At 48.6% G+C, this 27,211-nt stretch overlaps 4 protein-coding genes across 11 annotated transcripts in view; 2 read left to right on the forward strand and 2 right to left on the reverse strand.

Annotated features, from left to right (window-relative positions):
- TOR1B (torsin family 1 member B) lies at positions 197-4,735 on the forward strand. Its single transcript, XM_021414220.1, has 5 exons — positions 197-482; positions 556-821; positions 1,543-1,718; positions 2,351-2,478; positions 2,761-4,735. The coding sequence occupies exons 1-5, from the start codon at positions 221-223 to the stop codon at positions 3,024-3,026; spliced, it is 1,098 nt and encodes a 365-aa protein (XP_021269895.1). The 5' UTR covers positions 197-220; the 3' UTR covers positions 3,027-4,735.
- LOC110407031 (torsin-1A-like) lies at positions 6,160-9,862 on the reverse strand. Its single transcript, XM_021414219.1, has 5 exons — positions 9,571-9,862; positions 9,200-9,465; positions 8,392-8,567; positions 8,171-8,298; positions 6,160-7,468 (listed from the first exon to the last, which is right to left on the reverse strand). The coding sequence occupies exons 1-5, from the start codon at positions 9,845-9,847 to the stop codon at positions 7,218-7,220; spliced, it is 1,098 nt and encodes a 365-aa protein (XP_021269894.1). The 5' UTR covers positions 9,848-9,862; the 3' UTR covers positions 6,160-7,217.
- Positions 10,580-15,293, reverse strand: C16H9orf78 (chromosome 16 C9orf78 homolog). 2 transcript variants are annotated; one of them, XM_021414222.1, is made up of 9 exons: positions 15,140-15,293; positions 14,715-14,774; positions 14,016-14,067; positions 13,750-13,820; positions 13,487-13,564; positions 12,819-13,016; positions 12,172-12,308; positions 11,304-11,402; positions 10,580-10,911 (listed from the first exon to the last, which is right to left on the reverse strand). In XM_021414222.1, exons 1-9 carry the CDS (start codon positions 15,220-15,222, stop codon positions 10,820-10,822), a joined length of 870 nt encoding a protein of 289 aa, XP_021269897.1. In that variant the 5' UTR covers positions 15,223-15,293; the 3' UTR covers positions 10,580-10,819. The 2 variants fall into 2 exon arrangements, with proteins under 2 accessions (XP_021269897.1, XP_021269898.1); XM_021414223.1 differs by having other exon boundaries at positions 15,145-15,276.
- USP20 (ubiquitin specific peptidase 20) overlaps positions 15,361-27,211 on the forward strand; it is a 33,702-nt gene continuing 21,851 nt past the window's right edge. For 6 of the 7 annotated variants that reach the window (XM_021414238.1, XM_021414237.1, XM_021414240.1 and 3 more), the window contains exons 1-14: positions 15,361-15,473; positions 17,734-17,837; positions 18,218-18,271; positions 18,941-19,003; positions 19,147-19,278; positions 19,862-19,958; positions 20,147-20,216; positions 20,756-20,869; positions 21,959-22,037; positions 23,414-23,840; positions 24,739-24,876; positions 25,924-26,036; positions 26,468-26,640; positions 27,104-27,198. In XM_021414238.1, coding sequence (XP_021269913.1) covers positions 17,757-17,837; positions 18,218-18,271; positions 18,941-19,003; positions 19,147-19,278; positions 19,862-19,958; positions 20,147-20,216; positions 20,756-20,869; positions 21,959-22,037; positions 23,414-23,840; positions 24,739-24,876; positions 25,924-26,036; positions 26,468-26,640; positions 27,104-27,198 — 1,636 coding nt within the window. In that variant the 5' untranslated portion in view covers positions 15,361-15,473; positions 17,734-17,756. Of the gene's footprint in view, positions 15,474-16,232; positions 16,311-17,733; positions 17,838-18,217; positions 18,272-18,940; positions 19,004-19,146; positions 19,279-19,861; positions 19,959-20,146; positions 20,217-20,755; positions 20,870-21,958; positions 22,038-23,413; positions 23,841-24,738; positions 24,877-25,923; positions 26,037-26,467; positions 26,641-27,103; positions 27,199-27,211 lie in introns of all 7 variants that reach the window. The other variant, XM_021414236.1, reaches the window with a different exon arrangement.

The following is a 27,211-nucleotide window of genomic DNA, read 5'->3' on the forward strand; positions in this document are numbered from 1 at the left end:
GGCGCTGAGGGGACACTGGGTATCAGGAGTGGCACTGAGAACACGCTGCGTCCCAGCGGTGGCACTGAGGGGACACACAACGACACTGCTAGCGCTCACTCCCAGCTCGCCCCGAGGCAGCCAGGACACACGATCCGCCCTCCCCGCCCCGCCCAACCTCCTTTAACGCTCCGCCTCCCGGCTTTCCGAAGGGCAGCACCGCCCCTCGCCCTTCACAAAGATGGCGGCGGCGGTTACCCGGGGGGCGCGGCGCTTCCCGCGCATCGCCGGCGGGCCGGAAGCGGGGCCGTGCGGAGGCGCCATGCCGCGGGCGGCCGTGCTGCTGTGGCTGCTGCTGCCGGGGCTGGCGGCGCTGGAGCCGCTCAGCGTGGGGCTGGCCATCGGCGTGGCCTCGGCGCTCACCGGTTACCTGTCCCACCCCAGCTTCTACTGCAGCTACGTGGAGTGCTGCCCCAGCGCCGGGCACCGCCTCAACGCCACCGGTACCGGGAACGAGGGACGGGGTTCGGGGTCTCGGGGCGCGGAGGGGTCGGTGCTGACGGTGTGTCCCCGCAGCGCTGCGGGAGCAGCTGGACAGCAAGCTGTTCGGGCAGCACCTGGCCAAGGAGGTGGTGCTGCGGGCGGTGACGGGCTTCAGCAACAACCCCAGCCCCAAGAAGCCGCTGACGCTGTCTCTGCACGGCTGGGCCGGCACCGGGAAGAACTTCTTGAGCCAGCTGCTGGCGCGGCACGTGCACCCCGCCGGGCTGCGCAGCAAGTTCGTGCACCTCTTCCTGGCCACGCTGCATTTCCCGCACCCGCAGCGCGTGCCCCTGTACCAGGTGAGCGCGGGGCGCCGGGCGGGGATAGCGCGGTTGTTGAAGGCCTCGAGGCTTCTGGGAACCAACCCCTGCATGGCGGTCCCTTGGTTTGCCCCGCTCTCCGTCTCCAGCCGCGCTGCCTTTATCCTGACCCTATTCTCGCTCCTTTGTGGCACTAGGGAACGTAGTCGGCGGGGATGGGTTGGGGTTGGGCTTGGAGAGGTCGTTCCCAGCCTCGCTGGTTCAGTGGCTCCCCTTACTGTCTGTGTGTCCTTTGGGAGCAGGTGGCCGTGGGGTGCTGGCTGCTGCTCAGCCCCACTGCGCCGTGCCATGAGAGCGTAGATAGGAGAGTCCCCGTGGGACTTCATTCCTCCAGCCTGGGGATTTCCTACTTTCACATTCCAGTGTTTGAATGGATGCCCTCGTAGGGGTGGTTTCTGTATGAAAGAGGAAACATTGCCTGTTAAAGCAAACAGATGGGCCCTCATAGCCAGATGTCACCGTCCCCTCCTTACACCGAGGAGAAAGAACGAGGAAGTTTGATTTGTGAGCGGGGAAAGAATCCACCTTTAAATGCAGCGTCACGTCCAAGGGATCCACCGCAGTGTTTGTGGCCCTCTCTGTGGGGGAATAAGGCCCAACCAATGGGGAGGGGTGGGGGCAGCTGGGAGGGTGTCTCTGGGGTCCCTACAGCCGCCTTGCAATCCGCCCTCAGCTTTCAGCGTTTCTCAACTTGTTCCAGGAGCAATTGCAGAGCTGGATTCGGGGCAACGTCAGCGCCTGCGCCCACTCGGTCTTCATTTTCGATGAGATGGACAAAATGCACCAGGGCCTCATCGACGCCATCAAGCCCTTCTTGGACTACTACGAGCAGGTTGACGGGGTGTCCTACAGGAAAGCCATCTTCATCTTCCTCAGGTCGGCAGCACCTCGTGGGAAATCAATCTGTATTTATGATGCTAATGGTGTTTGCGTGGGGCTGCATTCAGAGTACAGCAGGAGAGCTGTATGAGAGCTCACGAGAACAGCACAGAGCACAGTTTGCGTGAGAGCTGAGATTCTGGGGAAGTTCTCTGGGATAGAGGCGTTGTGCACCGGGTATGGCTGGGATGGAGTTAAAATTCTCCAGAGCAGCCTGTTTGGTGCCTGTGTTTTGCATTTGTGGCTAAAACAGCACCGATAACGCCCCGGTGTTTGGCTGTTGCTTGCACAGCCTCAAGGATTCTTTTTATTTTCCTGGCTGGGGAGTGAGCAAGAGGCAAGAGTGGGAGGGAGCACAGCCAGGAGAGCTGAACTGGACTGACATGGGGAACATGCCACACTCCACAGCGACATGCTCAGCAATAAAAACTGGGGTAGAGAAAGAAGTGGGGGTAGCAGCCTCCAAGGTGAGGTCAGTGAGAGGCTGCCTGGGAGGGCAGTAATTTTGACTTAAAGGTTTCTGTGTTGATAACTTGTTTGATTTCAGATTAAGTTGGTGTGACCAGCTGAAAAGAAATTCTGGCTTAATTGTGTCAGCTCACTGCTGTAAATTTTTCTTTTATCAATAGCAATGCTGGTGGTGACTTAATTAATAAGGCAGCGCTTGACTTCTGGACAAATGGAAAGCGCAGGGAAGATATTCAGCTGAAAGACCTGGAGCCCATGCTGTCTGTAGGAGTCTTCAATAACAAGAACAGTAAGTCACTTTCCCTTAGAAAATGGGAAATTGCTTTACTTCAAACTGCAGGGTTAATCTCAGCAATCTGTACCTCACTACCTTGACTCTGCACCGCTTTTCTTGACCCCCACCTTTCCCCAGTGCCCCCTCACAGGCCCCTCCCAGGGAAGTTTTCATTACAGAAGTTGCTCATGGGTAGATAAACCTCATTGTGAATTGAGTCTGTACCCGAGTTGAGTCTGTTGCCCAAGTTTGGAGAACATCCTTCCTATATCTCTTTCCTTCCCTCAACTCCTGCAGGTGGACTGTGGCACAGCAGCCTCATCGACAGGAACCTCATTGACTACTTTGTTCCCTTGCTGCCCCTGGAGCACAAGCACGTGAAGATGTGTGTCCGGGCTGAGATGATGGCCCGTGGCCATGAAGTCGATGAGGAGGTTGTTCAGGCAGTGGCTGATGAAATGACATACTTCCCAAAAGAAGCGAAAATCTACTCTGATAAAGGCTGCAAGACTGTACAGGCCAAGCTGGATATCCATGAAGACATTGCAAAAGCCATGGACTGATTACCTTCACCTCTCCAAAGCACTTTCAGTGCTTTTGGAAACTTGTCTATTTGCACTTAAGCTCTTTTTTTATACTATTGCAGGGAATGCAGTGGAAATCCTAGAGTGAGTGGTGTGGGCTTTTAAGCTTTTTTTAACATAAAATCCCACTGTTCATCTCTAAACTGGCTGGTACCCAAATATTGCCCCCATTTTTTAGCCTATTAGAAGAGTTATGAGGGTGATGCCTACAGTACTGGATACAGCTCTCCTGGTTTACCCCTTTTAGCGCTAGGATTGTTAAATCTTTCATTCCCCTTTCCACAGACCGACAGCAGAGGAACTCTTGCAGGCAGTCGTACAGAGAGGCTCAAGCTTATGAGACAGTGAAATGAAGGGATTTATAGTGTGATCAAGCCTAGGGTAGTGTCAGCAAGGGCACAAACCTCGATGCGTTGCAGTAAGAAGGGGGCAGCTGGGAGGCTCGCATCTTCACAGCACGCTGCTGCTGCTGTGGCTTCTACACACGAGATTCAGCTATGTAGGGACTGAAGGGCAGCGTTATAGTTCATGTCTGACTTGCATCATATCATGTCTACCATGTCTCCCACTCTAGCAATATGGAATGTCACAATGAGCTCAGGGAGATCTGTTACTAAATGGTGGAGAAAAGGGAGAACGTAATTACTTGTTGCTCCGCTTCTTTGGGCGGAAAAGAAATCGTGATTTTTTTTTTTTTCTTCTCGTATTTTTCTAAGGGGGCAAGGTGAATTTGCACGGTGACTCCAGGGTGCCTGCCTTACTAAGCACAGGGACACAGGGGAAGGGTCTGACTTACAGCACAGCCTCGTAGGAGGCAGGATGTGACAGTCACAGCTTGTCAGGTCGGTCTGCTTGGGGGCTCCTGGGCCTGAAGGCTGTGCTGTCTTCAGCGGTCCCCACTCCTCCTCTGGCCCTGCTTAGAAGACGCTTTCCTGGCTGATGTTATTTTTAATAGCATATTTTTTTATACTGAACGTTAAGCAACCAAAATGCAATGCTGGAGAACCACAGAGTAGGGAGGGTGGGAAAGGGCTTCAGCCACCGCTAAGCCCGTACTTCACTGGGCGATGAGTATGGTTTTTTTTATAGTAGCTTTTACCACTGAATGATGTCTGAGGAAGGTGGGAGAGGCTGACTGAGCCTTCCCCCATGAGGTCAGGCTGGGGTCTGGAAGGGGGTTATAGCTTTAACTCTTCCATCATCCATCCGGCACTGGTGGATCCGATGCAGCAGTGCAAGACAGAAGTGCCTAAAATTTCATTGATTGGTTTTCTTGAACTGTTCTGAGGGCATGAACCACAGCATCTCCTCCATCACAGAGGTGATGCCAAACCTACAGGTCTCACTGTTACTACGTTAATGGAAATGACAGCAGACAGCTTAGCATTAATGTTCAGCTCTCATTGAGAAGTGGCAATTGCCTTTTACAGCTCCACGTGGAGTTTGTCAAATGTTGGCAAACTGGTGGTACTGATGCAATCTCCGGAGCCAAATGCTAGCTAGCCATTAACCTTGGGACATTGGACTGCAGCTTTCCATATGCAATGTTTTGCTTATTAACCGACTTATTTCTAAGTGTAAATGTTGTCACCAGTTTGTTCCTTTGAGTGCAAACTACTTGCACAGCTTCACAACACTAACTGTTCCCACAGTACTGCAGCTGGAATAAACCTTCAGTCGTTTCTCTCTCTTGCCTGAATCATTCTGAGCTATAGGAAAGTCTTACTTCATGCAGCTTTCAACCAGCTACCCTGCAGAGCTTCCTGCTGTGCTTCCTTTATTCTTAAACATCTAATTGTAAGAACATGAGGTAAGCCTACTAAATAGCTTGTTGATATTAAAGCAGGTTGAGCTGTCCCAGAACATAAGAAATTCAGTACTACAGCTCATTAGACATGGATCTAAGAAAGAACCAGCTCCAGGAAAGCCTTGGAGGCTTGGCTCTGCAGTTAGGAACATCTCTCCGCCTGTCTGTGTGGCCCAGGGTCAGGCAGATGCAGCCCTAGGGCCAGGCTGCCTCCTAGCAAGGGAGAAAGATAATCTAAGAAAGAAAGATAGTAAGAGAAAGATCTTAAGAAAGCACTTAATAGCTCACTGCATTTTAACCATAAATTCTCGCTTTACAAGCACAGCATGAGAGCTGGGAACTTTCCCTGTAGAAGGTTTAACTGAAGTAGCAGCTGCTTGTGCTGGACTTTGGTAAGAGCAAACAGAATTCTGTCTTGGGGACAGCTCAGCTGCTTGCATCGGGTCAAGGCACCGTTGCTGTCAGGCTCAGACCTTTCCCCCAGTTCGACATTTCTCCTGCTGCTGTCAGCTCCAGTTTCAGGTGGCACATGAATAAAGAACAGCCCAAAGTACCCGCTCACAGCAAGACAGGGGCAGGAGATCTGTTTGAAACTACGCACTCGAAGGGGGAGGAATACCTGCAGGATCAGAAGGATCAGACCTGGCAGTGGGTTCTGCTCCCGCACAGCTCTGTGGTTTTGAGAAGAGATTGGTCAGGGAGCAGTCTCCCTGCTCTGACCATCACTCCTGCATCCTCTGGAGGAAGCTCCCACCCACCCTAAGCCACCCAGAGTTATGATACAATAAACTACTGCTCCAGTGTCTGTCAAATGCTCCCACTGATGCTGCAGTAGCACAAGAAGCAGAACTATGAGCATGTTTCAGGCTGGAAGAGCCCCAGTGCTGCTTGGCTGAGCTGCTTCTGGTGCTGAGCAGGTACCAGACAGTAGTAAAAGTTTATCGTTTCCATGTCTGCTTTTTTCCATTAACTCGTCATTTTCTGTGATCGTAAAGCCAAGGAAAGATAAGTACCTGAGTTCAGAGCATGTGTTTGCTGACCAATTCTAGGACTGATAAGCTAATTGGCATATTACACAACTTCAGAGCAGAACTGCTCTGTTGAAATCTTAAAAAAAAAAAAAAACACACCTATTAATTTCTTAATTTCTTCATAGGGAAAACTTCATGATGCTGCTTCTGAAAACATGGGTGCTCCACGCACCTGGCTTCAGCCAGACACACTGCATATTCTTTCCCCATAAGGGGTCAGGGTAAGAAATTAACATCAGAACACAATGCAAAGAACAGCAGAAGGCAGCTAAGAAACACATTTCTGATGGGAAGAATTTATTGTGAATAGAAACTGGAATGCAAAAGGCTCTGCAGTGCTCACACTCAGAAAGAAGCCTGACACGCTGTAGTAACTTCACAGCTTATTCAAATGCATTTGGATCCGTCTTCATCCCAACCTCAAAGGCATACAGCATGGTGAGAACAGGAAAAAGGGAGAACCCTGCAAGCTGCCTTCTGAATTCTCTACGCAGAGGAGGAGAAACTTCTTTTCCAGTTCCTGGATGTAACATTCAACCCGTACTCATTTCCCATTAAGTCACACCCCTTCCCTGGCACAAAGCACACTTCTCTCCTTCTAGGAAGATCACTCCTAGGAGAGCACATGGCAGGTAACTGTAATGACAGTGATGAGACAGACAGGGATTTTTAACTCATTTCCTCTCTGTACTAAATATTAAGTCCTCCCATTGAACACTATTCACACCAAAGAGTTTCATATCCTTAACTTTGACTCAAAGAAACCTAATTTATGCTGCTATTTTGAGAAAAACATTCTTTCCAATGCTGTGCAATACCTATACATATATATATAAATTACAGAATCTGCCCTTCTCTTTACTGGAGCCAAACTGGTGGGAGATGTGTATTTTCTCAACTTGTAACGCCATTAGAGGAATGTTCCCACACGAGCCCAGTGCAGGCTTTCACAAACAGGGACCTCGATCATGATTCTCAGTATTGCAGAGAGACCATCCACAGGAAACAGGGAAACAACACAAATTTGGTCATGCCCTTCTCCCACCATCTGTGCCAAGAGCCTGCAGATCCACAGTGTGGAGAGAAGTCTTCAGCACCATCACAGCCCTCACATTCACAATGCAGCTCTTCCTTACCTTGGTGGCACGATGCCGATGGACCTGGGAGCCATGATTAGCACAGAATAAAAATGGAGAGGCACTGCTGCTTCTTTACATACCAGTTAAAACAATGTTCCTTCCTTTAAAAAGTGCTTAAAAATGAAATGTCTCAGGTTCTCCACTTCGTGATTAAGTTAAATTCGCTTCTTTGCGAGGTTGCAGCAATAAAGCCTTAAAAGTCATAGTAGTAATCCAGCTTTGCATCCACAGTTTTGCATCCTTTATCTGAATAAATCCTCTCCTCTCGGGGGAAGTAGGTCATCTCGTCCGCTACTCTGGTTAAAATGTCTTCATCCACAGCGTAGCCACGGGATTCGATCTCAACCCTGACACACATTTTCACATGTTTGTATTCCAGAGGCAGGAAGGGAACAAAATAGTCAATGAGATTTCTATCAATCAAAGTGCTGTGCCAAAATCCACCTACAAAGGGAAAGAGAAGGGCTTTGTTACTGCTCCTCCAGTTAAACATCGCCGTGGGGTGAATATCACAGCCCCTGCTACAAACCAGGAAGAATCCATTTGTGTTTTTAGGGCCCTACAAAGCACAGCTCAGTCTAAAATTCAGCCTATTCTCATGGTGCTTTCTGCATCGTCTCAGCCACACAAACACAGTCTGCTGGATCTCTTCTGAATGAATGCATTTAAGCCCTGCTCCCCAGCTGCTAGTCTCACAGCCTCACCTCTTTCACCTAGAGATCAGATTTTTTTCCTGTGTTACCAGCTCTCACAGGCCAGCTTGTCTCCTTGTATTTCTTCTCTTTACTTTCTCTTCAGCACATTAGTACATCAGTAAACGCACAGCACAGAATTCACAGAATCACGGAATTGTAGGGGTTGGAAGGGACCTCTAGAGATCATCGAGTCTAACTAACCTCCCTGCAAATTCCTCTAACAAACGTAACCCACAGACATCAAAGGGGCGCACACAGGTCTCCTAAGCTCTGTAATTCATCACAAGAGCTGTCCCTTTGGCCTCAAATCTGCAGTATGGCTCCTGAGGCCAAAAACTGGAGGCCACATAAAGCAGAAACTACTTCTGTGAACTACAGCTCGTGCACTGACCACTGCCTGACATTTTTATGGGACTCTGACTGCCTCAAAAGCAATCACAGCTTTACTCACTATTTCTGTTATTGAAGACAGACACAGACAGAGCGTTTTGCATATCCGTGAGCCGTATATCTTCCCTTGCCTTCCCATTTCTCCAGAAATCGAGTGCCACCTCTGTTATCTTTTCAGCTCCCGCATTGCTACAAAAAGAAAAAAAAAAAAGATTGTAATTGAAGGTAGTTTTAAAAGGCACTGGGTGCACAGGACAACAAACCCGAGGAGTCGCTCCTTGCCTGAGGAATATGAAGATGGCCTGTCGGTACGACACTCCATCCAGAAGCTCATAGTAGTCCAGAAATGGCTTGATGGCATCAATGAGTCCTGCATGCATTTTATCCATTTCATCAAATATGAAGATTGATCTGGGACAGATGCTCACGTTTCCCCGAATCCATGACTGCAATTGGTCCTGAGCGGCATAAAAACAGGAGCAGCTGAAAGAGTTTGCGTTGAAAAGACAGAAAATAGGAATTCTGCTTCCTGAGTTTTGTACTCCTTTCAACTGTATGATTTTGATAGCTTGCCTTCTTGACTGAAACATGGATAAATGCCGTAAATAAAACAAAACATCATGCTGGTTCTGAAAAATGAGAACACCCAGAGACAGGATGAGACACGCAAGAAATCTCAAGAGAAATATATTCCTGAAAACACATCAGGAAGGAAAAGCTGCACATCAGGACAAAGGACAAGTACCAGGAGGAACAGCAGCACAGAGCAGAGCCTTGTCAAGCAAGCCGAGCGCTTCTGGCAGCGCTTCAGTCTGAGCATCCCTCGGCATCAAAACTACACGGCCAGATTCATGATGTGAACTTCCACCTGCGGTCACTGGCACAGGCAGAAGCAGAATTCAGTCCTCAGCCCTTAGTTTGACTCACTCGGAAGTTAAATGAAAACAGTGATGAGTCCTTAAAACACAGCACACGAACTAAAGCTCTGCTGTATTAGGAGATCCTCTCACTTATGCTCTTAGAGGTTTCCAACCCTGGGGATCCCGTGGCAGCCCACCCCAGCGGCACTGCCGTCCTCCTGCCACTTTACCTTGTAGAGATTGATGCTATGAGCGTGAGGGAAATGCAGCGTAGCCACAAACTGATGGACGTAGTTACTCTTCAGCCCCTTCTTATAGATGCTCTCGGCGATGATCTTGCTGACGAAATTCTTGCCGGTGCCCGTCCAGCCGTGCAGGGACAGCGCCAGCGGCTTCTTGGCCTGGGCGTTGCTGAGGAAGCCCCGCACGGCCCTGACCACCACCTTGCTGACCAGGTGCTGCCCGAACAGCCGCCTGTCCAGGCTCTCCTGCAGCGCTGCGAAGCACACGGAGCCTTTAGCGGCGGGCAGAACCCCCAGCCCCATCCCAGCCCCGGGACCCGGGACCCAGGCCCTCCCCGCGCCCCCAGCCCGGCCCGTACCGGCGGCGACGCGCTGCTCGTGCCGCTGGAGGCAGCACTCCCTGAAGTAGCAGTAGAGCCGCGGGTACGAGATGATGCCGGTGAGGGCCGAGGCGGCGGCCCCGGCGATCGCCAGCCCCAGGCTGATGGGCTCCACGGCCCGCGCGGGGGGCGCGAGGAGCAGCAGCAGCGCCAGGCCCAGAGCCGCCCGCAGCGCGCCCCGCCGCAGCTTCATGGCCGGGCCGGCCGCTTCCGGTCCGCCGCTTCCGGCCTGCAGCGCCGCTTCCGCCGCCGCCATCTTGAGCCCGGGCAGAGGCGGGGCTGGGGGCGGCCATATTGGGCGGGGCGGTGGTTGAGTGACAGACGTCAGCCCGTGCCCATAACGCAGTACGAAACGTCGCGCATTCAGTCCGAAAAGGGGAGAAAAAGGGATCAAACGAGCGCTGCGGGGCTGCCCCGCAGCGTGTGCTGCTGTGCCTGCAGGGCCCCGTGGAACAGGCTCTCCACAATTCCAGAAAGAATAATGCCTCTGTTACAATGCCTTAAAAACACCTTCATTGTTTTTAAGTCCCACCTCTTGCCTTCAGGCTCCCTCACATCATCCCCCCTGGCCTGCAGGGCCTGAGAGAGCTGCAGGTGAAACCTTCCTCCAGTGCACAGTCACGGCCTCATTCCCATTTCTGTTTGCAGCCGCAATAAAACGCAATGAACTGCTCTAGCAACAAGACTGAAAGGAAACAACCTGCATAACAACACTGCACAGGGGACAAAAATCCATGAACCAGCTGTCACTCCTTGTGCTGGACATGACCCAGCACCGAGCTCTGCCCAGCGAAGGCCTTGGGAACAAAGCAGCTCCTCACAAAGCTGCATTCCAACCAGCTGGCTTTCAACTTCCCCTTCCTACTCACGAGGCACTGCTGCTTTTGAAGGATCTATTATTTTCTTTTTCTCCACACTTTTTAAGAAGGTGAGAGAATCTGTAACAGCAAGTTTGTCTTCCCACTAAAAACATGCTAGCCACAAAAACTGATGTTATCATAAAATAAGCTTTATAATGGAAAATAAGTTATATACAAGATTTCACCAACCAGAGTTCACAATCACCTGCAAACAGACTGACTACAAGATCACAAGGAAAGCTCCGTAGATGACACCAACACGTGGAGGCAGTGACGCTCCCCTCCTCGATTCCAGGTCGCTGACACAAAATCCTCTATTGGAGAGAGAGGAGAGCAAGCACCTCTGCAGAGGCCTCAGTCTGCATCCATCAGTATCGCCGATTCATCTTCTTGAACTTCTCGTAGTGATAATCGTCAGTTGCTTTTTCATTGGGTGGACGTTTGCGATTTGGAGGAGAACCTTTACGAGAATGAGAGGGTAATCACATTTCTTGTCCTTTCACAGATGCCATAGAAAGGAGAAGACGTTTCCTTAACTCTAGCCTTATGATCTCCTGTAATGCCCCACAACTGCAGTCCCTTGCTATGTGGAAGGTTGTTCCTTCAGCAGTCAGGGCTTCTTAACCAAGCTTCCCTTGCCATCCCAGCTTTCAGCAAACCCCTGTCAGTCAGCTTGGTTAATGCATTTCAGTTGTGACCTTTGCTGCTCCACCTAGAGGTATCCCTAAAACGTCCTGCACCCAGCTGGCTTCCTGTGTGACCTCGTACAGGTACATGGAGAGCTACATCTCTGTACGAGACCCTAACACATTCCACTACCTTCCCTTAAGACATTCCAGATTAGGAACTTACGCTCAGGTTCTGGCCTCTCTGTATCCCCCACTCTCAGCGGACGGGGCTTTGGCTCTTCTTTGTTCCTTCTCACTGGTGCATTTAGCTCCTCATGATAAACTGAAAGAAGGAAAACATCAGATAAAGAGTATTTCAGAGTTGCCTAATTCATATGGACGTATTTCTATGGCACTTATTACGACTGATCTAAAGATCAGAGAAACAACAGAACCTCACGATGAGTGTTTTGTAATTGGTTTCTATGGATAATCAATTTAAGCAAGGTGGGATACACCAAGTTTCAGAGGCACTATTTCATCAGAAGTCATCCAAAAATTCTTAATTTCCTTCAGAACACACAAACCTGACACCAAATCACCCCTGTAGGTGTGGTCAGACACAGCAGAAGGCTGCCTTTCCTCCAGATGGCTCTGGTATGAGAGGCTCTCCCGGAAATTAATTCCTGTCTAGTAAGATCTATGTATGCTTGACCACTTGTCTGCTTTGGCAGCCTGCAGAATGGATTCTCTCAATTATAACCCATCATTTATAACCACAGACGAGGCAGACACTTCCAGCACACGTTCAAGACATAACTTAAAGAAAAAAAAAATCTTGAAATTTATGAGCAACTGTCAAGTGAGAGTTCAAGAGCAGAAAGTTCGGTCATAAGTAATAAGTCCCTCTCTTTGCTGATGGATTAGAAAAAAAAATAAAAAACAGGCAAACCAGATGGGGCCTAAAGAAGCATCCCAGAGAAAGAAACCAGACGGCTGCTTGTGTTGATACATGGACTAATTTCTCCTGCACAGACTCCATCTCAACTGACTGCTTTTCGTTAGCAGAGGGGCAGGTCATACTTGGGTCAAGACAGCCACGTGAGACTTACATCTGTTGTGCTGGACATAGTTAACAGCCATGTTTGTGGGAACAAAGGAAGTTTCGCTGTCTTTCTTTTTGTTCTGCTGCTCTGCCAGCAGCTTTGCCTTGGCCTCTTCAGTTGAGATGATGTTTTTTATTTTTGCACTAGAAGAAAAACGAAAAAAAACCCTCATTCATATTTAAGAAGAGTAACAGGCATAGAAGTTGTTCTAAGCAGATGGATTTGCATGTAGTAATAGCAATAGTATTGTATTTGATATAATTTTTTGAGAGAGGTTGCAGTGCTATAGAAACTCTGATGCTTAGATGCTTTGTTTAAAAGGTAAAAAGGAAGCTAGCATCTTTCACACACCCTTTTTCAGTTTGCGACATGAACTGATGAATTCCAGAAAGCCGCTGACTGCAGTAACAAAAATTTAAGTGCCTCTTCCCAGAGGTCGTACTACCACGCTGCACTGGAGTCCTATCACTGTGTTTAATTTAACATGCAGTGCTAAACATCTCACTAATCTAGACCAAGGCTGAATCCCATCACAGAGCAAAATGGGGGCTGTATAATCCAGCCACACCAGTGCTCTGCCCATCAGCAGCTTCCAGTCGCAGTGCTCATCCCCGTAATTCAAGCCATAACTAACAGACTTGTGAGCAACATACTCAATTCCCAGGTCCACTTCAGGAATGCCACTCAGCATCTGGTTGGACAGCATCTCTTCAGTCTTCTTAGCAGAGGAGACACGGATGTTCTCTGGCAGCTCATACAGAGAGTCCTCAGCATTCTTCAGCTTCACCTTCTGTTCTTCATTCTCCACAATTCCTTTTCTCTTCTTCAGCTCCGTCTCAATGTACTTCATCCTAAAGAACAGTACAGCAGGGATATGTGGCATTTAGTTCTGTTTTCCATACTCGGTCCCAATTGCTGAGCACAGCTGCATCACTCTCCCCATAGCTAAGAGGGAGAAATGAATAATTTCATTTTCATTTCAATTTTCTCCAAAAGCACTCAGCTAACATCAAGAACACGAAACAAGACATTTACACCTCTGATCAAGACACAATCAGGTCTTCCAAGCTCTTTCATAACCATCACGGAATGCTTCTGCTGGTATTTAATGCTACCCCACTGTGTGGCCGATTGGCACCTCCCAGCTTTGTTCATGAAACTGCCTTCTCAAGTCTGGCAGCCAGAAGGTGAAAAAGCAGGTGAGAATCGGGAAGGTGTTCTATGACATTCAGTATCCAAGATTAAATAAATAAACAAACAAACAGTGAGGGGACACCCAACCCAGAATTCAACCTCACAGACACTGTGCAGCTCAACTTACATGTCAGCATCCTCATCCCTCCTGTTGGTTTCAGCTGAGAAGGAAGTTCCTAAGTTGAGATCTTCTTCTTCATTAATCCTAAATGAAAACCACACTGTTACAGTTGTTTTTTGTTTAACTAATTTGACAAGTTAGGGTAGTAGCAGCTAGTCAAACTGCATTATATAAAATTCTTCAAAGCAGTACAGTTTTTGGTTAATTTATTGCTACCTGTGACTTACTTCTAGTTCAGGGAAAGATCTTCAGAGCTCGCATGCACCCACCTGTCCTTGCCTCGTTCTTTCAGTTTCTTCATGTCCACCATCCCCCCAGATTTTATCTTAAATGGGTCATCCTGTAATATAAGATAAAATAGACAACCCTGAAGCTCCCCTTTAGTTTGATGCTAGTCTTCAAAATCTGGATTAAAAAATGGAGAAAAAGCATTAGGCTGTGAGAAGCAGACTCCCACAGTGATCAACCGGAGCACATCAAAATTTCCGCATCGTTACATCTTAGCAATGAAGTGATGCAAATATCTAGCACTTACCACAAGAGTTGCTTCTTCTTGCAACTTCTCCCCCACAAGCAGAGCTGCAGCACTAGTTAGCCAGATAAAGAAAGAAACAAAATTCAGTGCAAGGAAACATTTTACCAACAGAGCTGTCTTTCTTTACCCTTTAGATAAAGCAGAAGGTCTCAAACGCTTGTATTAATACTACATTGCCAATCTTTCTAATCCCTCCATGTGGATAGAGGGGGTATTACAGTTTTGGGAAGATGAGAAGTTAAGGCAGAGAGATTTCAGTGCCTTACAGTGAGTCACCAAAGAAAGAAACACAGCTGGCTGCTGGTACATGTTTCAACTAATGCATCAGCTGATCAGTGATGCTATATAAGACAGAAGGAAATTAGGGTGAAGACATGAAAGGGCCCAAAGTAAACCTACCGTTCTGTTATGTGTACAGTACAGAAGCAATGTGATTAAATACATTTCATAATAAATTCCAATCTTAATCTTTTTTTCACAGTTAGGATATAGCACAGATTTGCAGGCTGACACCGTGTGCCTGCACCTGACTTCCCATCTCCTCCATCCTCAGGCTTTGACATATAAACTGCCCTGCCACAAACATACCTGTGGCACTATGGGACATCGAGCTACTTCCACATAAAGCAGGCAGATGCCAACAGAGGAATTTGCTGTTGCATGACACTGCCAGACAGAACACACCTTCACATCCCTTACCTCACTCCATTGGGCCGCTTCCTGAGGCTCTGCACTTCTTTGGCTTCCTCGAGTTTTAACCTGAAGAAAAAAAACCAAACCACTGGCCTTAGTACTCGGTGCCTTGGTTTTCTTTAATTAGCTTTGTTTGATTTTCTGCAGCTAACACCAAATCTTCTACGCCGGCTTTGCCCTACATTTCTGCGTGTCAACGCCTACTTTTCTGGTGGGAGAGCAGGTAAATATTTCCTCTTTTGCTTTGCTTAAGTAATCCGCCTATTAAAGAAAGCAGAAGAAGTACACACGGCACCTGCTGGGCTGTGTCGCTCCCGCACAGCTTCCTTCCCTCAGCTGAGGAACGAAAGCCAGGCGCAGGGCCGGGCAGCCCCAGGCCTACTGGCCTCCCAGGTCCCGCCCTGCGGGATCCCGCCGCCCCCCGTTCTCACCTGACCTCCTCGGCCAGCTGCTCATCCTCCTCATCCTCCTCGGGCTCCTCCCTGCGCCGCCGGAAAACCCTGGACGCCGCCATCGCTCGCAGCCCGCTCCTCACACTCGCGTCGCGAGCTGATGACGTCGATACTTCGCGCCGACGCCGTTCCCGCGGCCTGGCACGCGGCACTTCCGGCGGCCCCGCCAGGAGCCGAGGGCCGCCCCGCCCCGCCCTGCCCGCCCCACCCCCCGCCTGCCCGGCGCCTGCGGCTCCGCTCGGCCCCACCGCGTCCCGCAGCGCCGGGCTCGGCCTCCCCAACGCCCTGCCCGCGGCGGGCTCGGGCCCCGCAGGTGAGAGGGGCGGCGAGGGGCGGCCCGGCCCGTGGCGGCCTTCGCGCCTCGGAGCGGGGCCGGGGCGCGCTCGGGAAAAAAAACGCGTGTCACGGCGCGTCCCAGCACCGCTGCTCGGCCTCGGGCTCCGTCCCGCCCTGCTGCGCTCTGCGGCCTTCCACGTAGCGGCAGCGGCCGCCGCGGTTGTGCGGAGCGAAGAAGCGAGCAGCGTGGCACGGCGGTGGGAGCGGGCTGCGGGGCTGCGGGGCTGTGACGCGGCGGGTGCTCGGGTGCTGCTGTCCCGCGGGGCTCCTCGGGAGGGCTGGCGGACGGCGCTGCGGGAGCTGCGGGAGCTGCTTTCCCATCGCACGCCGTGGGTTTTGACAGCGAAGCTCGGCGCTCCGGCACCGATTTGTTGTTTTTAATTCCCAGTTTCCTGAGCGGCGGGCAGGCAGCGGTGAGGCCTCCGCCGAACGGTTGTGATGCTGCTCAGTCACGGCCGGGAGGCGAATGTGACGTTTGGCATTTTATTTAGAAAAGGAAACTGTGGGTGAGACGATCAGCATCCCAGCGCTGAGGGTCGGTCTCGGGTCGAGGGCTGTTCCCGTGGAGCGGGGCTCTAAAAGCAGCCCCCGCTCGGCTCGGGTTGGGGGAAGCGAAAGCGATCCGGAGTTCGTTTTAAAACAAGATTCCATTCATTCGATGTTCTGGGAAAAAGGGCAAGGAAATCAGGGAAGCTGGAAGAGCAAAAATGGCACTGATGGGTTTGGTTTTTTTTAGAGTCGGATCAGCTGATGTGCTTGGGAAAAGGAGTCCGTTCTGATGAAGGAACTCAGAGCCTGAGAGCGTCCCAGTTTTGTGCGTCAGTCACACGCGCTGTGCTCTTGTCACTCGTCTTCTAAACCAACGTGTGTTACGTGATCACGTTGTGCTTCTCTGTGAAGCTCACGAGCTTTCTCAGTCGTTTGTTCACCAGCTCCTCCCAGGCCCCCAGGATCCTGCCTGCAGTCACTGCTGTGTTTGTAGCACGGAAATACGATTCCTTCTTCCAGTTCTGCTTCGCTCCTTCAGTTCAAGAGTGCTGCAAAAATGCTGTTACAAAAGTATCCGTGGGGCTTGCCTTGTGCTAGGCAAGCTTTTCAGCTGCCAGGATAGGTGTTGCTGCAACGGCTTAATTAATGGCGTTTATTCCCTTTTTTTATTATTATTATTATTCTGCTGTCAGTGATTCAGACCAGCTAACACTGGAACGTCATTCTAATGTCCCTGAAATGGGAAAGCAGCAGGGAGCAGAGGCCGTGCTCTTGGAGTTAATAACTTCATGACTTCATCTGAATTTTGGGTTTACTTTTTGTAATGATGCAGGCTTTTCACATCTGCTTCCCTCCCAGCCAATAGCAACAGTTTGGATCCCAGTCTGTGCTGCTAAGATCGCTTCTCCTTTTTTTCCCCTTTTCATTTGAACAGCCGCAAGTGAGATTGCTTGAGCTACTCTTGAGAGCAGGCTTCTTTCATCTTCTTTTTATATCTGTACATTACTGAGGCATGTCTGAAGCCTTTACCATACCCCTGGACCACCACGAAGGTGTTTATTGTGCTCATAAGCATGCGGCTGTGAAATCCCCTGCACGTGCAGTGCTTGGGTGTGCGAGCTGGGTGGGACGGCGTGTTACGTTCCATGCAGTCTGTGAGAGTTATGTGACTCGTTGTTAACAATCCATCTATGAAATGATGAATTCCTCAGAGTCGGAAGACAGGTTATCGGTTAGAGATCTTCTAAGTCTAAATTCTTTCTTGTGCAGCTTCATTTAAACGGCATTGAAACAAATGCCAGGTACTTGTCCTGGGCTGCAGTGCCCTTTGGCTTTTAATCTAAGTTTCATGCAGATGAGTTAATTCGATTTCTGTCTCTTCGTGCTCTGTGTTTATGTTTGGCAAGAGGAATGAAGTTCAGATCCCCACATTTGTCTCCCCACCCTAGGTGCTGAGCTGGGACGTACAGCCCATTTCCTAGGGGGTCAGGTGTGGTTTGTGGGTCTGGTTGAGCGTTGTCCTGCTCGCTTTGCTGTGGCACTGTCACACCGCTGCTCACCAATGGGCAGGATCTGTGCGAGCTGAGATCACTGCGTCAGATTTAGATTTAATTTGATCTCTTTGAACCTTACGTATGAATATCTTGATTTCTGATTTGCTAATATAAAAACGAAGCTAATTGATCTTCTTGCTGTCTGTGAGAGCAATTCTGACCGTAACTGAATGGAACTGCCCTTTCTGGTCCTAGGAGAACACCTTCCTGCAGTGAGAATGGGGGACACAAGAGACATCTGCCCTCACCTGGATTCCATAGGAGAGGTGACCAGGGATGATTTGCTGCTCAAATCCAAGGTACAGGTGTTCTGGTTATCAGCCCTTCCCCTTTTTGCTGTTGTGCATGCTTCTGCATGCTTGCTCTTCATAGAAAACACTGCCTATCACTGTAGAGAAGAGGCAGAAACTCTTTTTCCAGTGCTGTTGTACCTTGCACGTAGCCCATCAAGAAAGCCTTTGTCAATCCCATCTGGTGCATTTCTCACTGACGTTTTATCCTGCTCAAACATGGCACTCATCTAACACGCTGTGTAATTGGAAGCATGGCTTTAAGAAATGCTTTGAGCTGCAGGCAGGGGAGGCCTGTCGCATGGAGAAGTTTCTCACTCTTGAAGGATGAGGTTACTTAAAAGACAGACATGAAAACAACCCTTTTTTTTTTTATCATGAATACGCAGGGAACTTGCCAGTCATGTGGAGCTGTGGGACCAAATCTCTGGGCTTGTCTTCAGGTAAGAACAGCTTGCTGTTTGTGTGCATGATATGGTGGGACTTCTGTTCAACACAGGGAAAAAAATGTATTGGACCAGAAAAGAAGAGAGGGAAGTAAAGACAGGTGTACACAATAGAAATATCTGCTGGTTTTTGATGGATTCAGAGAAGAAGTCTCCCTAGATTAAAAACGAATGCCGTCAGAATATGTCAAGGTGTAACAGTGCTCTCCTCACAGGTGATTTTCCCCTGATAGCCCTGATGAGAACAAGCATAACGCCCTGCATTGCCTGCCTCTGCTGGCAACTCAAGCTGCAAGCATGAGATCTGTGAGGATGATGTTCGGGGCAGTGGGGCAGAAAGGAATGACAAAGGGCACGTGGGTGGGCAGAGGCAGTTTGTTTTGACACTGGAGTGCTCAGACGTTTGGGGACTGGTCAGATGAGCCTGTTGGAGCAGTTACCTTGGAATGGGGACTTACATGGGTGCAAGCCAGATTACCGGTTTTCTCTCTTAAATCAAGCAGTTCCAGTCTTCTGTCTTATTCTAAGCCCCGGAAAGAAAAGCAGGCTGGAAAAATGGCAAGATCAGTTCTGAAGTTGCAGCTGTCGGTGGGGTTGGATCTGCAGACCGTTTTGTGAAGGGTTTCATTTGGTGTGCCATTGTAGTTTTGCTCTTTCTCTCACTAGGTCGGGTGTCCTTATGTTGGCTGTGGGGAGTCCTATGCTGACCACAGCACCCTTCATGCACAGGTAAGCTTTTCTCTGTCACCCATCTTCAGACAGAGGGAGCTGAATGATTCCCACGACCTCTTCCTCTTCTACCTGAATTTGGTCGTTCTGTGCTTCAAGTTGACCCAGCTGTCAAAATCATTCTTTCACCGTTTAATTTCTAGGCCAAAAAGCACAACCTGACAGTGAATCTGACCACGTTTCGGGTCTGGTGTTATGCCTGTGAGAAGGAGGTGTTCTTGGACCAGCGGCTGGCGGCGCACGCGCAGTCACCCTCAGTAAAGTTCAGTGAAACGGTGGGTGTGTGTCACAGCCTGGCAGGGCTGAATGCTTGGCAAGCTTTTTGTTTCCTTGCTGCAAAATTAGCCAAGAAATGTCCACTGTTGTCCAGCCTGCTGTCGTGGTAGCAGCTCTTTCCCTGAAGGTGCCTACCTGTGGTCACACGACCGATAGCTTTGTGTTACAGAAGCTCCCTGCAGGAAGGCTTCCAAATGCTTGAATATCCATTTTGATTTTTCCTTTAACCTCTCCCAGCTTCTTCTGTGGGGCATCTGTTTCTGGGAGGAACCACAACAGCTGTGACATCTTCATTTAAAAAAAAAAAAAAAAAAAAAGAAATCAGCTGTCAGACTCCAAATGTGTGTATTTGTGACACTGCTGCGTATTCCTGATGCTTCTTTCATCAGTAATACTGAAAGCAATAGTGGTACCATTTCCATTCCCTACGTGCATTACTGAGAAGTGTAGGCAGTACAACTGGCTTTTCTCTTCTGAGTGAGCTCTTTTAAAGGCTGGCTCGGTTTATGTATAAGATATCTCTTGCAACTCGTCTTCTGAAGCAGGACTCTTGCTGAGGGTTATTTTCTGTCTTTAATCTAGGATTCTCCATTGCCTGCTCACCCTTTGAAAGCTGTTCCAATTGCAGTGGCTGATGAAGGCGAATCCGAATCAGAGGACGATGACTTGAAACCAAGAGGTAACTGCACCAAGTTGATGAAGGAGCTGTGAGGGTAACTCTGCAATCTGTAGGACCTGCACTGGGAGGGTCCTAGGAGCAGAATGCAGAGCCTGCCTAGAAAGGATCAAATCCTCTCTCCTTTGGGAAAGGATGTAGAAAGCAGCACTTCTGGAAAGTGTTTCATGCTTTTCTTGTTTGTGCTTTAGGCCTTACTGGAATGAAAAATCTTGGGAACTCCTGCTACATGAATGCAGCACTTCAGGCTCTCTCTAACTGGTAGGCACTAGGGCCTTTAGTAGAGTCTTTTACTAGACGTCACGAAGTATCAGAAGTGGCCCCTGTGATCTGGCACCTTCCTGAGTCGTGCAAGGATAAAGCAGCCAGGCTAGCTACAGAAAGAGGAATGTGAAAAACGTAGTGTTTAGGAAAACAGAAGTTCTGCGGGAGGAAAATGAGCAAATAGCCAAGTTGTGGCTGTGTGTAAGACACAGAAACATATTTGCCATGTGAGAAAACGTGTCCTATCTTTCTGTTCTCCACGGTGGTATCATTCTAACAACCCACATCGTAAGATATTCTCTAGCCATTCTGCTGACAACTAGTTTCAGGATCTCTGTGCTGGGAACAGATTCAGATCAGCCTTTTATGTTCATTTTCAGGCAGAAATCAAGTTTGCATCTAGAGTCACTTCTTCCCTTGATTTAAAAACACTGTCTTAAGCATGTTTTCAAAAAGGGATGTGTTTAAATTTTGATAAATCCTTAAGTAGAAGCAGAGGAGAAATTTCTATGCTCTGAATTCTTTTTCTCTTGCAGCCCACCTCTCACACAGTTTTTTCTGGAGTGTGGTGGTCTGGTCCGTACAGATAAGAAGCCAGCACTATGCAAAAGTTACCAGAAGCTGGTGTCTGAGGTTTGGCATAAGAAACGGTGAGTGGTCGCTCTAGATTCATCTGTACAGATTTCATGTTTATGTTAGTTCTGAAATATGTCATCAGCAAAAAGAAATGGCATCTTCAGTGATAAGTGCATCTTCTAAGGCAGTCAGTTCAAATCCTATATAGACAGGTATGCATAGATTCTCTCTTATCAAGGAGATCTTGTGCCTTGCTGCTGGTGATAAAAATGGGCAGTGGTGGCAGTGATGAAAAGACGACGTTCTGAATGTTATAACTGAAACAAGGAAGAGATTTCTTCATAGCTTTCCTGTTAGTAATGAAGAACAAAATGGTGTTGCATGGACTAACCAGCACTTGGAGGATCTGCTCTTGATCATAGAGGGACTGATAATTTGGATGGAAGAAGTGATAGAGATTTGACACTGAGGTTTTACCAAAAAATGAAAAATGTAGGTGACTTTTTGGGAAATGTTTTCTGTTGGTTCAAATTCTAGACTGGTTCAAAACACAGTGTATAATAATGCAGCTCTGTTGAAATTTAAAGATGTCTGTTCTGTGAAACTGTAATAAATTGGGAAAAAAATCAAGCTAGGAATCTGAATGGCACTGTGTGTTCGCTTTGTATTAGTTATTAACAAGGGATAAGTAAGATGCAGAGCAATACTGTGTATTTATGCAGCAGGCTGTAGCCTTTGAAGCACTATCACATCGATGTCATGTTGGTTTTGACTTACCTCACTTACTGGTCCCTGACCAGCCTACCTAGATTTTGAGACAAACGTGCTGCTGCAAAATCAAACCAAGTAACTAACTGCCAAGCTCTGCTCTGGAGAGAGTCACTCGAGACAATTCCAGGTGTGGACAGAGCTTCAAGTGAAAACGTGCTCGAGGGAAAATTCTATCTGGAAGGAGAGAGCAAAATGCCTGTGAGATGTTTTCTCTCTCTTAATTTATGTGTTACCCAGCTAACAGAGAAATCAAGTCCAGGCTTTGCAGGTGCATAATTATCTTTTGTCCTCCTTAACTAGTTACCACACCCTGTTCTGGTGCATATTACATAAACTGGCTCCAGACCTGATAAGCAAGCTAACTTTTGTTTGTTTTCTCCATATCTAAACAGGCCGAGCTATGTTGTTCCAAGCAGTCTGTCTCACGGAATTAAACTCGTCAACCCCATGTTCCGAGGCTATGCACAGCAGGTGGGGCTCAGCGAAAACGCGCCGTTATTCCAAAGGTGGTGGTGGTTTCCCTTCCTGCAGCAGTTCTTGTGTTCAGAGAGAGGAGCTAGAACTGGCGTGCCGTGCTCATTCTGTGTTGGTCCTAGTGATCTGATAGAGCCCTTGGGTGGGATTCAGGAGACCTGCATTGTTTTCCAGGCTCTGCCTTGCAGGTGCAGCATCCGTGCACCTTCCTGCAGCAGTTTTCTCACCTCTAAAATTGCGATGGTGACCTCCTCTGTAAGGGGCTTTGAGATCTATTGGGACATGCCACATAAGTTGGGTATTACTTATTCATGTTAGAGCTGGGAAATCTGGATAAATTTGTACTAAGAAGTTAAAGATACCAACGTTCTGTATTCTTTTTCGGGGGAATTGCAGCTAACTAAATCTTATTTAAAGATGGCTTTTTCTTTGAGGTTTTTATCGTGGCTTCCAGTGTTTATTCTTAAGAAGAAAATGTAAACATCAAACTATGTTTGATTAGAAAATCTACAAAAGAAGTGACGGTAGACAGTATATCTAAACCATGGTGCTGACAGCAAGTCAAAACAGAAGATAAAAATAATGATTAATGAAAGAGTTCCTATATTTGTCTCTGATGTGAAGTGTGTTGAATTGGAAAAGTCAGCTCTAAAGAGAAAGTTGAAAGCAAGGCAGAGCAGGCTGAAAGTCAAGCTTCATTAAAGTAACAGAAACATCTAATTATCTTTCTGAAGTTGTCAGAATACCAGATTGCTTTCCAGCGGGTGCTTTGAAGCCAACATATCAGTTCTTTTACCATGCTTTGTAAATTTAGGAGCTCGTTCCCTGACTGTGCAGTCTTTCTTTGGCTTCTGGTTCCAGTGCCTATTTATTAAAGATTTTAATCTGCCCTCTGTAAAAGAGGGATGCCCATAAGCAGAAGTCAGCGTTCCTGAAAATGGTTGTGTGGTTCAGAATGTGTTCCCTGGCCTGCTGCCTTGGGTTTCTTAGGTGTCTCACCTCTTATCAGGGGCAATACCCCGATAAATAAGGTCACAGTTTGGGTTTTGGAACTAGATGATCTTTAAGGTCCCTTCCAACCTAAGCCATTCTATGGTTTGCATGTTGCAGCTGCTGTCTAGCTTTCCTCAGCATCTTTCAGATGAAGACATTCGGATAAAAAATCAGTTCTTTTATCATTAGGAGTTAAAGACACTTGCTGAGCAGACATGCTTGTTGATAAAGCTCTGTGGTGCTCTCTGCTTTAGGAGGGTCTCCTTGTGTTGCAGAGGCTGATGAGTTAGGTGGGCAGAACTGAAAGAGGCTGTGAATGGAGCCACCTCTTCTTTGGGCTTTCTGGAAGGGCACTAACATGGAATGAATCCTGTTTTCAGGACACTCAGGAGTTCCTGCGCTGCCTGATGGACCAGCTTCATGAAGAACTGAAGGAACCAATTGTTGCAGAGACAAGAGATTTGGATATCGGTGACCAGGACGACAAGCGCGAGGGTGACCGAAGTCCTTCGGAGGACGAGTTCCTGTCCTGTGACTCAAGCAGCGACAGGGGTGAAGGAGATGGTCAAAGCTGGACCACAGGGAGCATGGCAGAGACAGAGTTGTTGATCCAGGATGAAGGAGGGAGAGGGATCTCCGAGAAAGAGAGGATGAAGGACAGAAAATTCTCCTGTGGCCATCGGCGCAGCAACTCGGAGCAGGTGGATGAGGATGCAGATGTGGATACCACCATGATGCCAGTGGATGGCAGAGCCTCACCTGAGGTGCTCCCAGCTCCGCGTCCTGCCAGCCCATGCAGGACACCAGGTATAAAACTCTTCCAGTCGTGTTATTTGTGAGAAGATGTCTTGTATTCCTGCACTGGGTGCAACGACACCGCATAACGCGTGTGTTCCTGCAGCAGGTTGCAAAAGATCTCGCATCCAAGTCTTTCTGCAGCCTCCCTGGCAGCAGTTCTGCCTTTGTGCATAATCGCTTCTGTAACAAGACCTGAGTGAGCTGGGGAGCTTGGCCAGGTTAGAGTGCTCACAGAGCTGAGTGCAGCCTACATCCTAAAGGCAGCAACTGCTGTCTCTGCCAAACCTGCAGAAGTGATATTTCTGTCTTTTCCTAGCTGAGAAAAAGGTTTTATGTACGTGGCGTTATCTAACAGGCTGGCCTGGGGAAATGTTGGCTGTGAGAAAGACGTGGAAGCGGCTGCTGGTTAATCTTGGATTATGGACCTTGTGGGGAGAGAAGGGTGATGCACAGTTTGTGCATTTCTGTATCTTAGGGAAAAGAAAAGAGCAGCTGTTAAGACGTAGGTGTGGAGTCACCTCAAACTGAGCATATCCCATCTTTCAACACTTGTCGTTATATAAGAGCCTCACTGTGCCAGCTGGCACTGAAGGCAGCAATGCTGTTTATGTGGATAAGGGATACAGGAGCAAGCTGTAAAACCTAATTAGTCACAAGTGTGAAAAAGTGGTGGATTGGTTGGTGGTTTTTTTTTTTATAATTATTAGTTCTGTATGCACTCCTATCCATGCGCTGAGGGTGCTGTATCTGCCAACCTGTGCAAGTAGGACAGTTAGTGATGACTGAAGTGTGAGTGCTGGGAGATTCTGTGCTGGAACACAGAGCTGGGCTGACACCGACTGTAACACAGTTGGCTTTCAGAACAGGTTTTCACCAGTGCTCTTCTGCCTTCCCTTCTTCCCAACAGAACCTGACAACGACGCCTACGTGCGCTGCTCCTCACGCCCCTGCAGTCCAGTCCATCACGAAATGCACTCCAAGCTCTCCAGCAGTCCTCCTCGCTCCAGTCCTGCCAGGCTCGGGCCTTCCTACGTACTCAAGAAAGGTAGCACAGAGCGGTCAGGTGCATGCTGGGAGGCAGAGGGGAGCATGTGGAGGAGGAGGGGTTCGTTTGCAGAAGAGGGAAAGCATCCTTGATGATCCCTGATTAGCAGGTCTAGGCAGGGCTGATTCCCCTGGAACATCAGTGCTTTTTAAAATTGTACCAGGCAAAGACTCCAGTAAACCTGCACGTAAAGCCAAGGTTTGGGTACAGCAGCTGTTCTGGTATGCTCTTCCATTGGAGCATGAAATGATTTCCAAGTGTGTGTCTGCACACTGTGTTTGTTATTGGTGAAAGAGCCATCAAGTCCCAAGCACAAGCTCTGTCTCTTCAGGGGAGTGTGGAGATGTGTGAACGTTTGTCTGCCAGACTTGTACCTACTGCGTGTGAGTCAAGGAACTGTAGGATGATGTTACTGAGGGAGAGATTCTGAGCTCTTTGACGTCATGAACTCACAGTAATAGAATTAAACTGCAAATATCAGTCTGGTACTGGACGCATTGTTAGGCTTTGGGGTGGAGCCTGGCTGCTGTTCTTGTCAAACTGGCCTCTTCATCACAAGCAAACTGCACAACAAAATCTCTCAGCATTGCAAAGCCACCAAACACAATGGCATGTACTTACACCATTGTCTCTACAGCTGTTCAGTAATAACATTCTTTCCAAAACTGTGCCCTGGCCTCTTGGCTGAGGTCAACACAGCCACAGATGTTCTGGCCTGATGAAAAGCACTCTGTCTGCCTGCACGTGTGCGTAGGGAAGGGGCTTTGCTGTTAAGCAAAACTGTGTGCTTGGCCAGTCGCTGCTCTGCAGTCTTCTCCAGCACAAGACACCTGGCAAACATGGTAAATGCTAGAGGGGGAAAAAAAAGGCAAAGCACACAGGCAGGCTAAGGAGAAAGGAAGTAAAGTGTAACGCTTAGAGCAGAACATGGTCCCGAACGTGCAGGATCGGTGCTTGTCTTATGTTTTTGTTGTGTGTCTGTGTGACTCTGCTTTAGACAGGAGACTGAGAAAGTGTTGCTACGTGATGCCTGTGTCTCTCTTGCAGCCCAGATGCAGGCTTCTGGGAAAAAGAAGAAAGAACTTCGTTATCGCAGTGTGATCTCTGATATTTTCGATGGCTCCATTCTCAGCCTGGTGCAGTGCCTCACCTGTGACAGAGTGAGTCTCCTGGTAGCTGTTGGTCAAAGAGCAGTCTTCTATAGACTTTATAGACCTCTTCTTTCTTCTTTTTTTTTTTTTTTGGCAATGAAGCTTCCTATTTCCCAATAGTGTGGGATGCAGGAGGCCTGCTAAAATCTTGGCACGTGGGAGGTGTTTGAGACCTGCCATGCCAAGAAATGTTCAGCCTCCATAGCGATGTTTGCTTATCTGTGCTACTGAGTTGGTCTAGCACTATCACATTCACATCAGATTCCAACTCTCCAAAAAGATGGTGAAAGTCCTCCTGCTGACAGTAGATAAGAATAGCTTGAGCAAGTTGCTGTTACTGCCAGGTCAGGTTTCTGCGGTGATAAAAAGAGATGAAAGTCAGGTCCCGGCTTCATTACATGCACAGGAAACCCAGGCCTCTTCCTCTTGGATATTTCCAGGTTTCTACGACAGTGGAGACATTCCAAGACCTGTCACTCCCAATCCCAGGGAAGGAGGACCTGGCCAAGCTGCACTCTGCCATCTACCAAAGCGTGCCAGCTAAGACAGGGGCGTGTGGGGACAACTACGCCTCGCAAGGCTGGATTGCTTTCATCATGGAGTATATCCGGAGGTGTGTTCCCTGTGGGGGGGCTCTTTCTTTTGGGGTTTGCCCTGCAGTTTCTGAAAGGTACCTGTCCCTAACCAGTGGTGCTTGCAGCAGAACTGTCAGCTGTTCCCTGGAATAGGGCAGTACGTGGTACCTCCCGGCTCTGTTTTGGTCTTCTCTTTTTCCCATGAGCTGGTCGCTGCTGTTCCTCTACTTCTGTAATTGCCCTTGACTTCTCTTGTGCAGATGATGATCCTTCACTTCTGCCTTTAGCTCCGTGTTGCCCTCTGGAGCTAATTACCAGAGTAGCTGTGCAAATCACTTCCAGACTGAGCAGTTACAGTAGGAACATCAGCTTTCCCTGTGCCTTTGGGTTATGAGCTTAGAACCAACAGCTAGAAGAAAACCCATCTGTTGGGGGTTTTGTAAGCCAAAGTGTCCAACTGTTTTCATGTCACTCTTTCTCCTGATCCCCTCTCTTCTGTAGATTTGTGGTGTCCTGTATCCCTAGCTGGTTTTGGGGTCCTGTTGTGACACTGGAGGATTGTCTTGCTGCCTTTTTCGCAGCAGATGAGTTGAAAGGTGAGTTTGCTTA

The sequence above is a fragment of the Numida meleagris genome, chromosome 16 (genome assembly GCF_002078875.1).
Source record: "Numida meleagris isolate 19003 breed g44 Domestic line chromosome 16, NumMel1.0, whole genome shotgun sequence".
Lineage (NCBI taxonomy): Eukaryota > Metazoa > Chordata > Aves > Galliformes > Numididae > Numida > Numida meleagris.

What these genes read in the sequence shown, in the direction of transcription:
- TOR1B (XM_021414220.1), top strand. Translation starts at nt 221, where the DNA reads ATGGCGGCGGCGGTTACCCGGGGGGCGCGGCGCTTCCCGCGCATCGCC. An exon ending in GCACCGCCTCAACGCCACCG is followed by an intron (nt 483 to 555) that starts GTACCGGGAACG and finishes GTGTCCCCGCAG; the next exon opens with CGCTGCGGGAGCAGCTGGAC. An exon ending in GCCATCTTCATCTTCCTCAG is followed by an intron (nt 1,719 to 2,350) that starts GTCGGCAGCACC and finishes TTTTATCAATAG; the next exon opens with CAATGCTGGTGGTGACTTAA.
- LOC110407031 (XM_021414219.1), bottom strand. Translation starts at nt 9,847, where the DNA reads ATGGCGGCGGCGGAAGCGGCGCTGCAGGCCGGAAGCGGCGGACCGGAA. An exon ending in CGAGCAGCGCGTCGCCGCCG is followed by an intron (nt 9,466 to 9,570) that starts GTACGGGCCGGG and finishes TGTGCTTCGCAG; the next exon opens with CGCTGCAGGAGAGCCTGGAC. An exon ending in TGTCTTCAATAACAGAAATA is followed by an intron (nt 7,469 to 8,170) that starts GTGAGTAAAGCT and finishes TTCCCTTTGTAG; the next exon opens with GTGGATTTTGGCACAGCACT.
- C16H9orf78 (XM_021414222.1), bottom strand. Translation starts at nt 15,222, where the DNA reads ATGGCGGCGTCCAGGGTTTTCCGGCGGCGCAGGGAGGAGCCCGAGGAG. An exon ending in AAGCGGCCCAATGGAGTGAG is followed by an intron (nt 14,068 to 14,714) that starts GTAAGGGATGTG and finishes CTGGCTAACTAG; the next exon opens with TGCTGCAGCTCTGCTTGTGG. An exon ending in AGAGAGGCCAGAACCTGAGC is followed by an intron (nt 10,912 to 11,303) that starts GTAAGTTCCTAA and finishes ATTCTCGTAAAG; the next exon opens with GTTCTCCTCCAAATCGCAAA.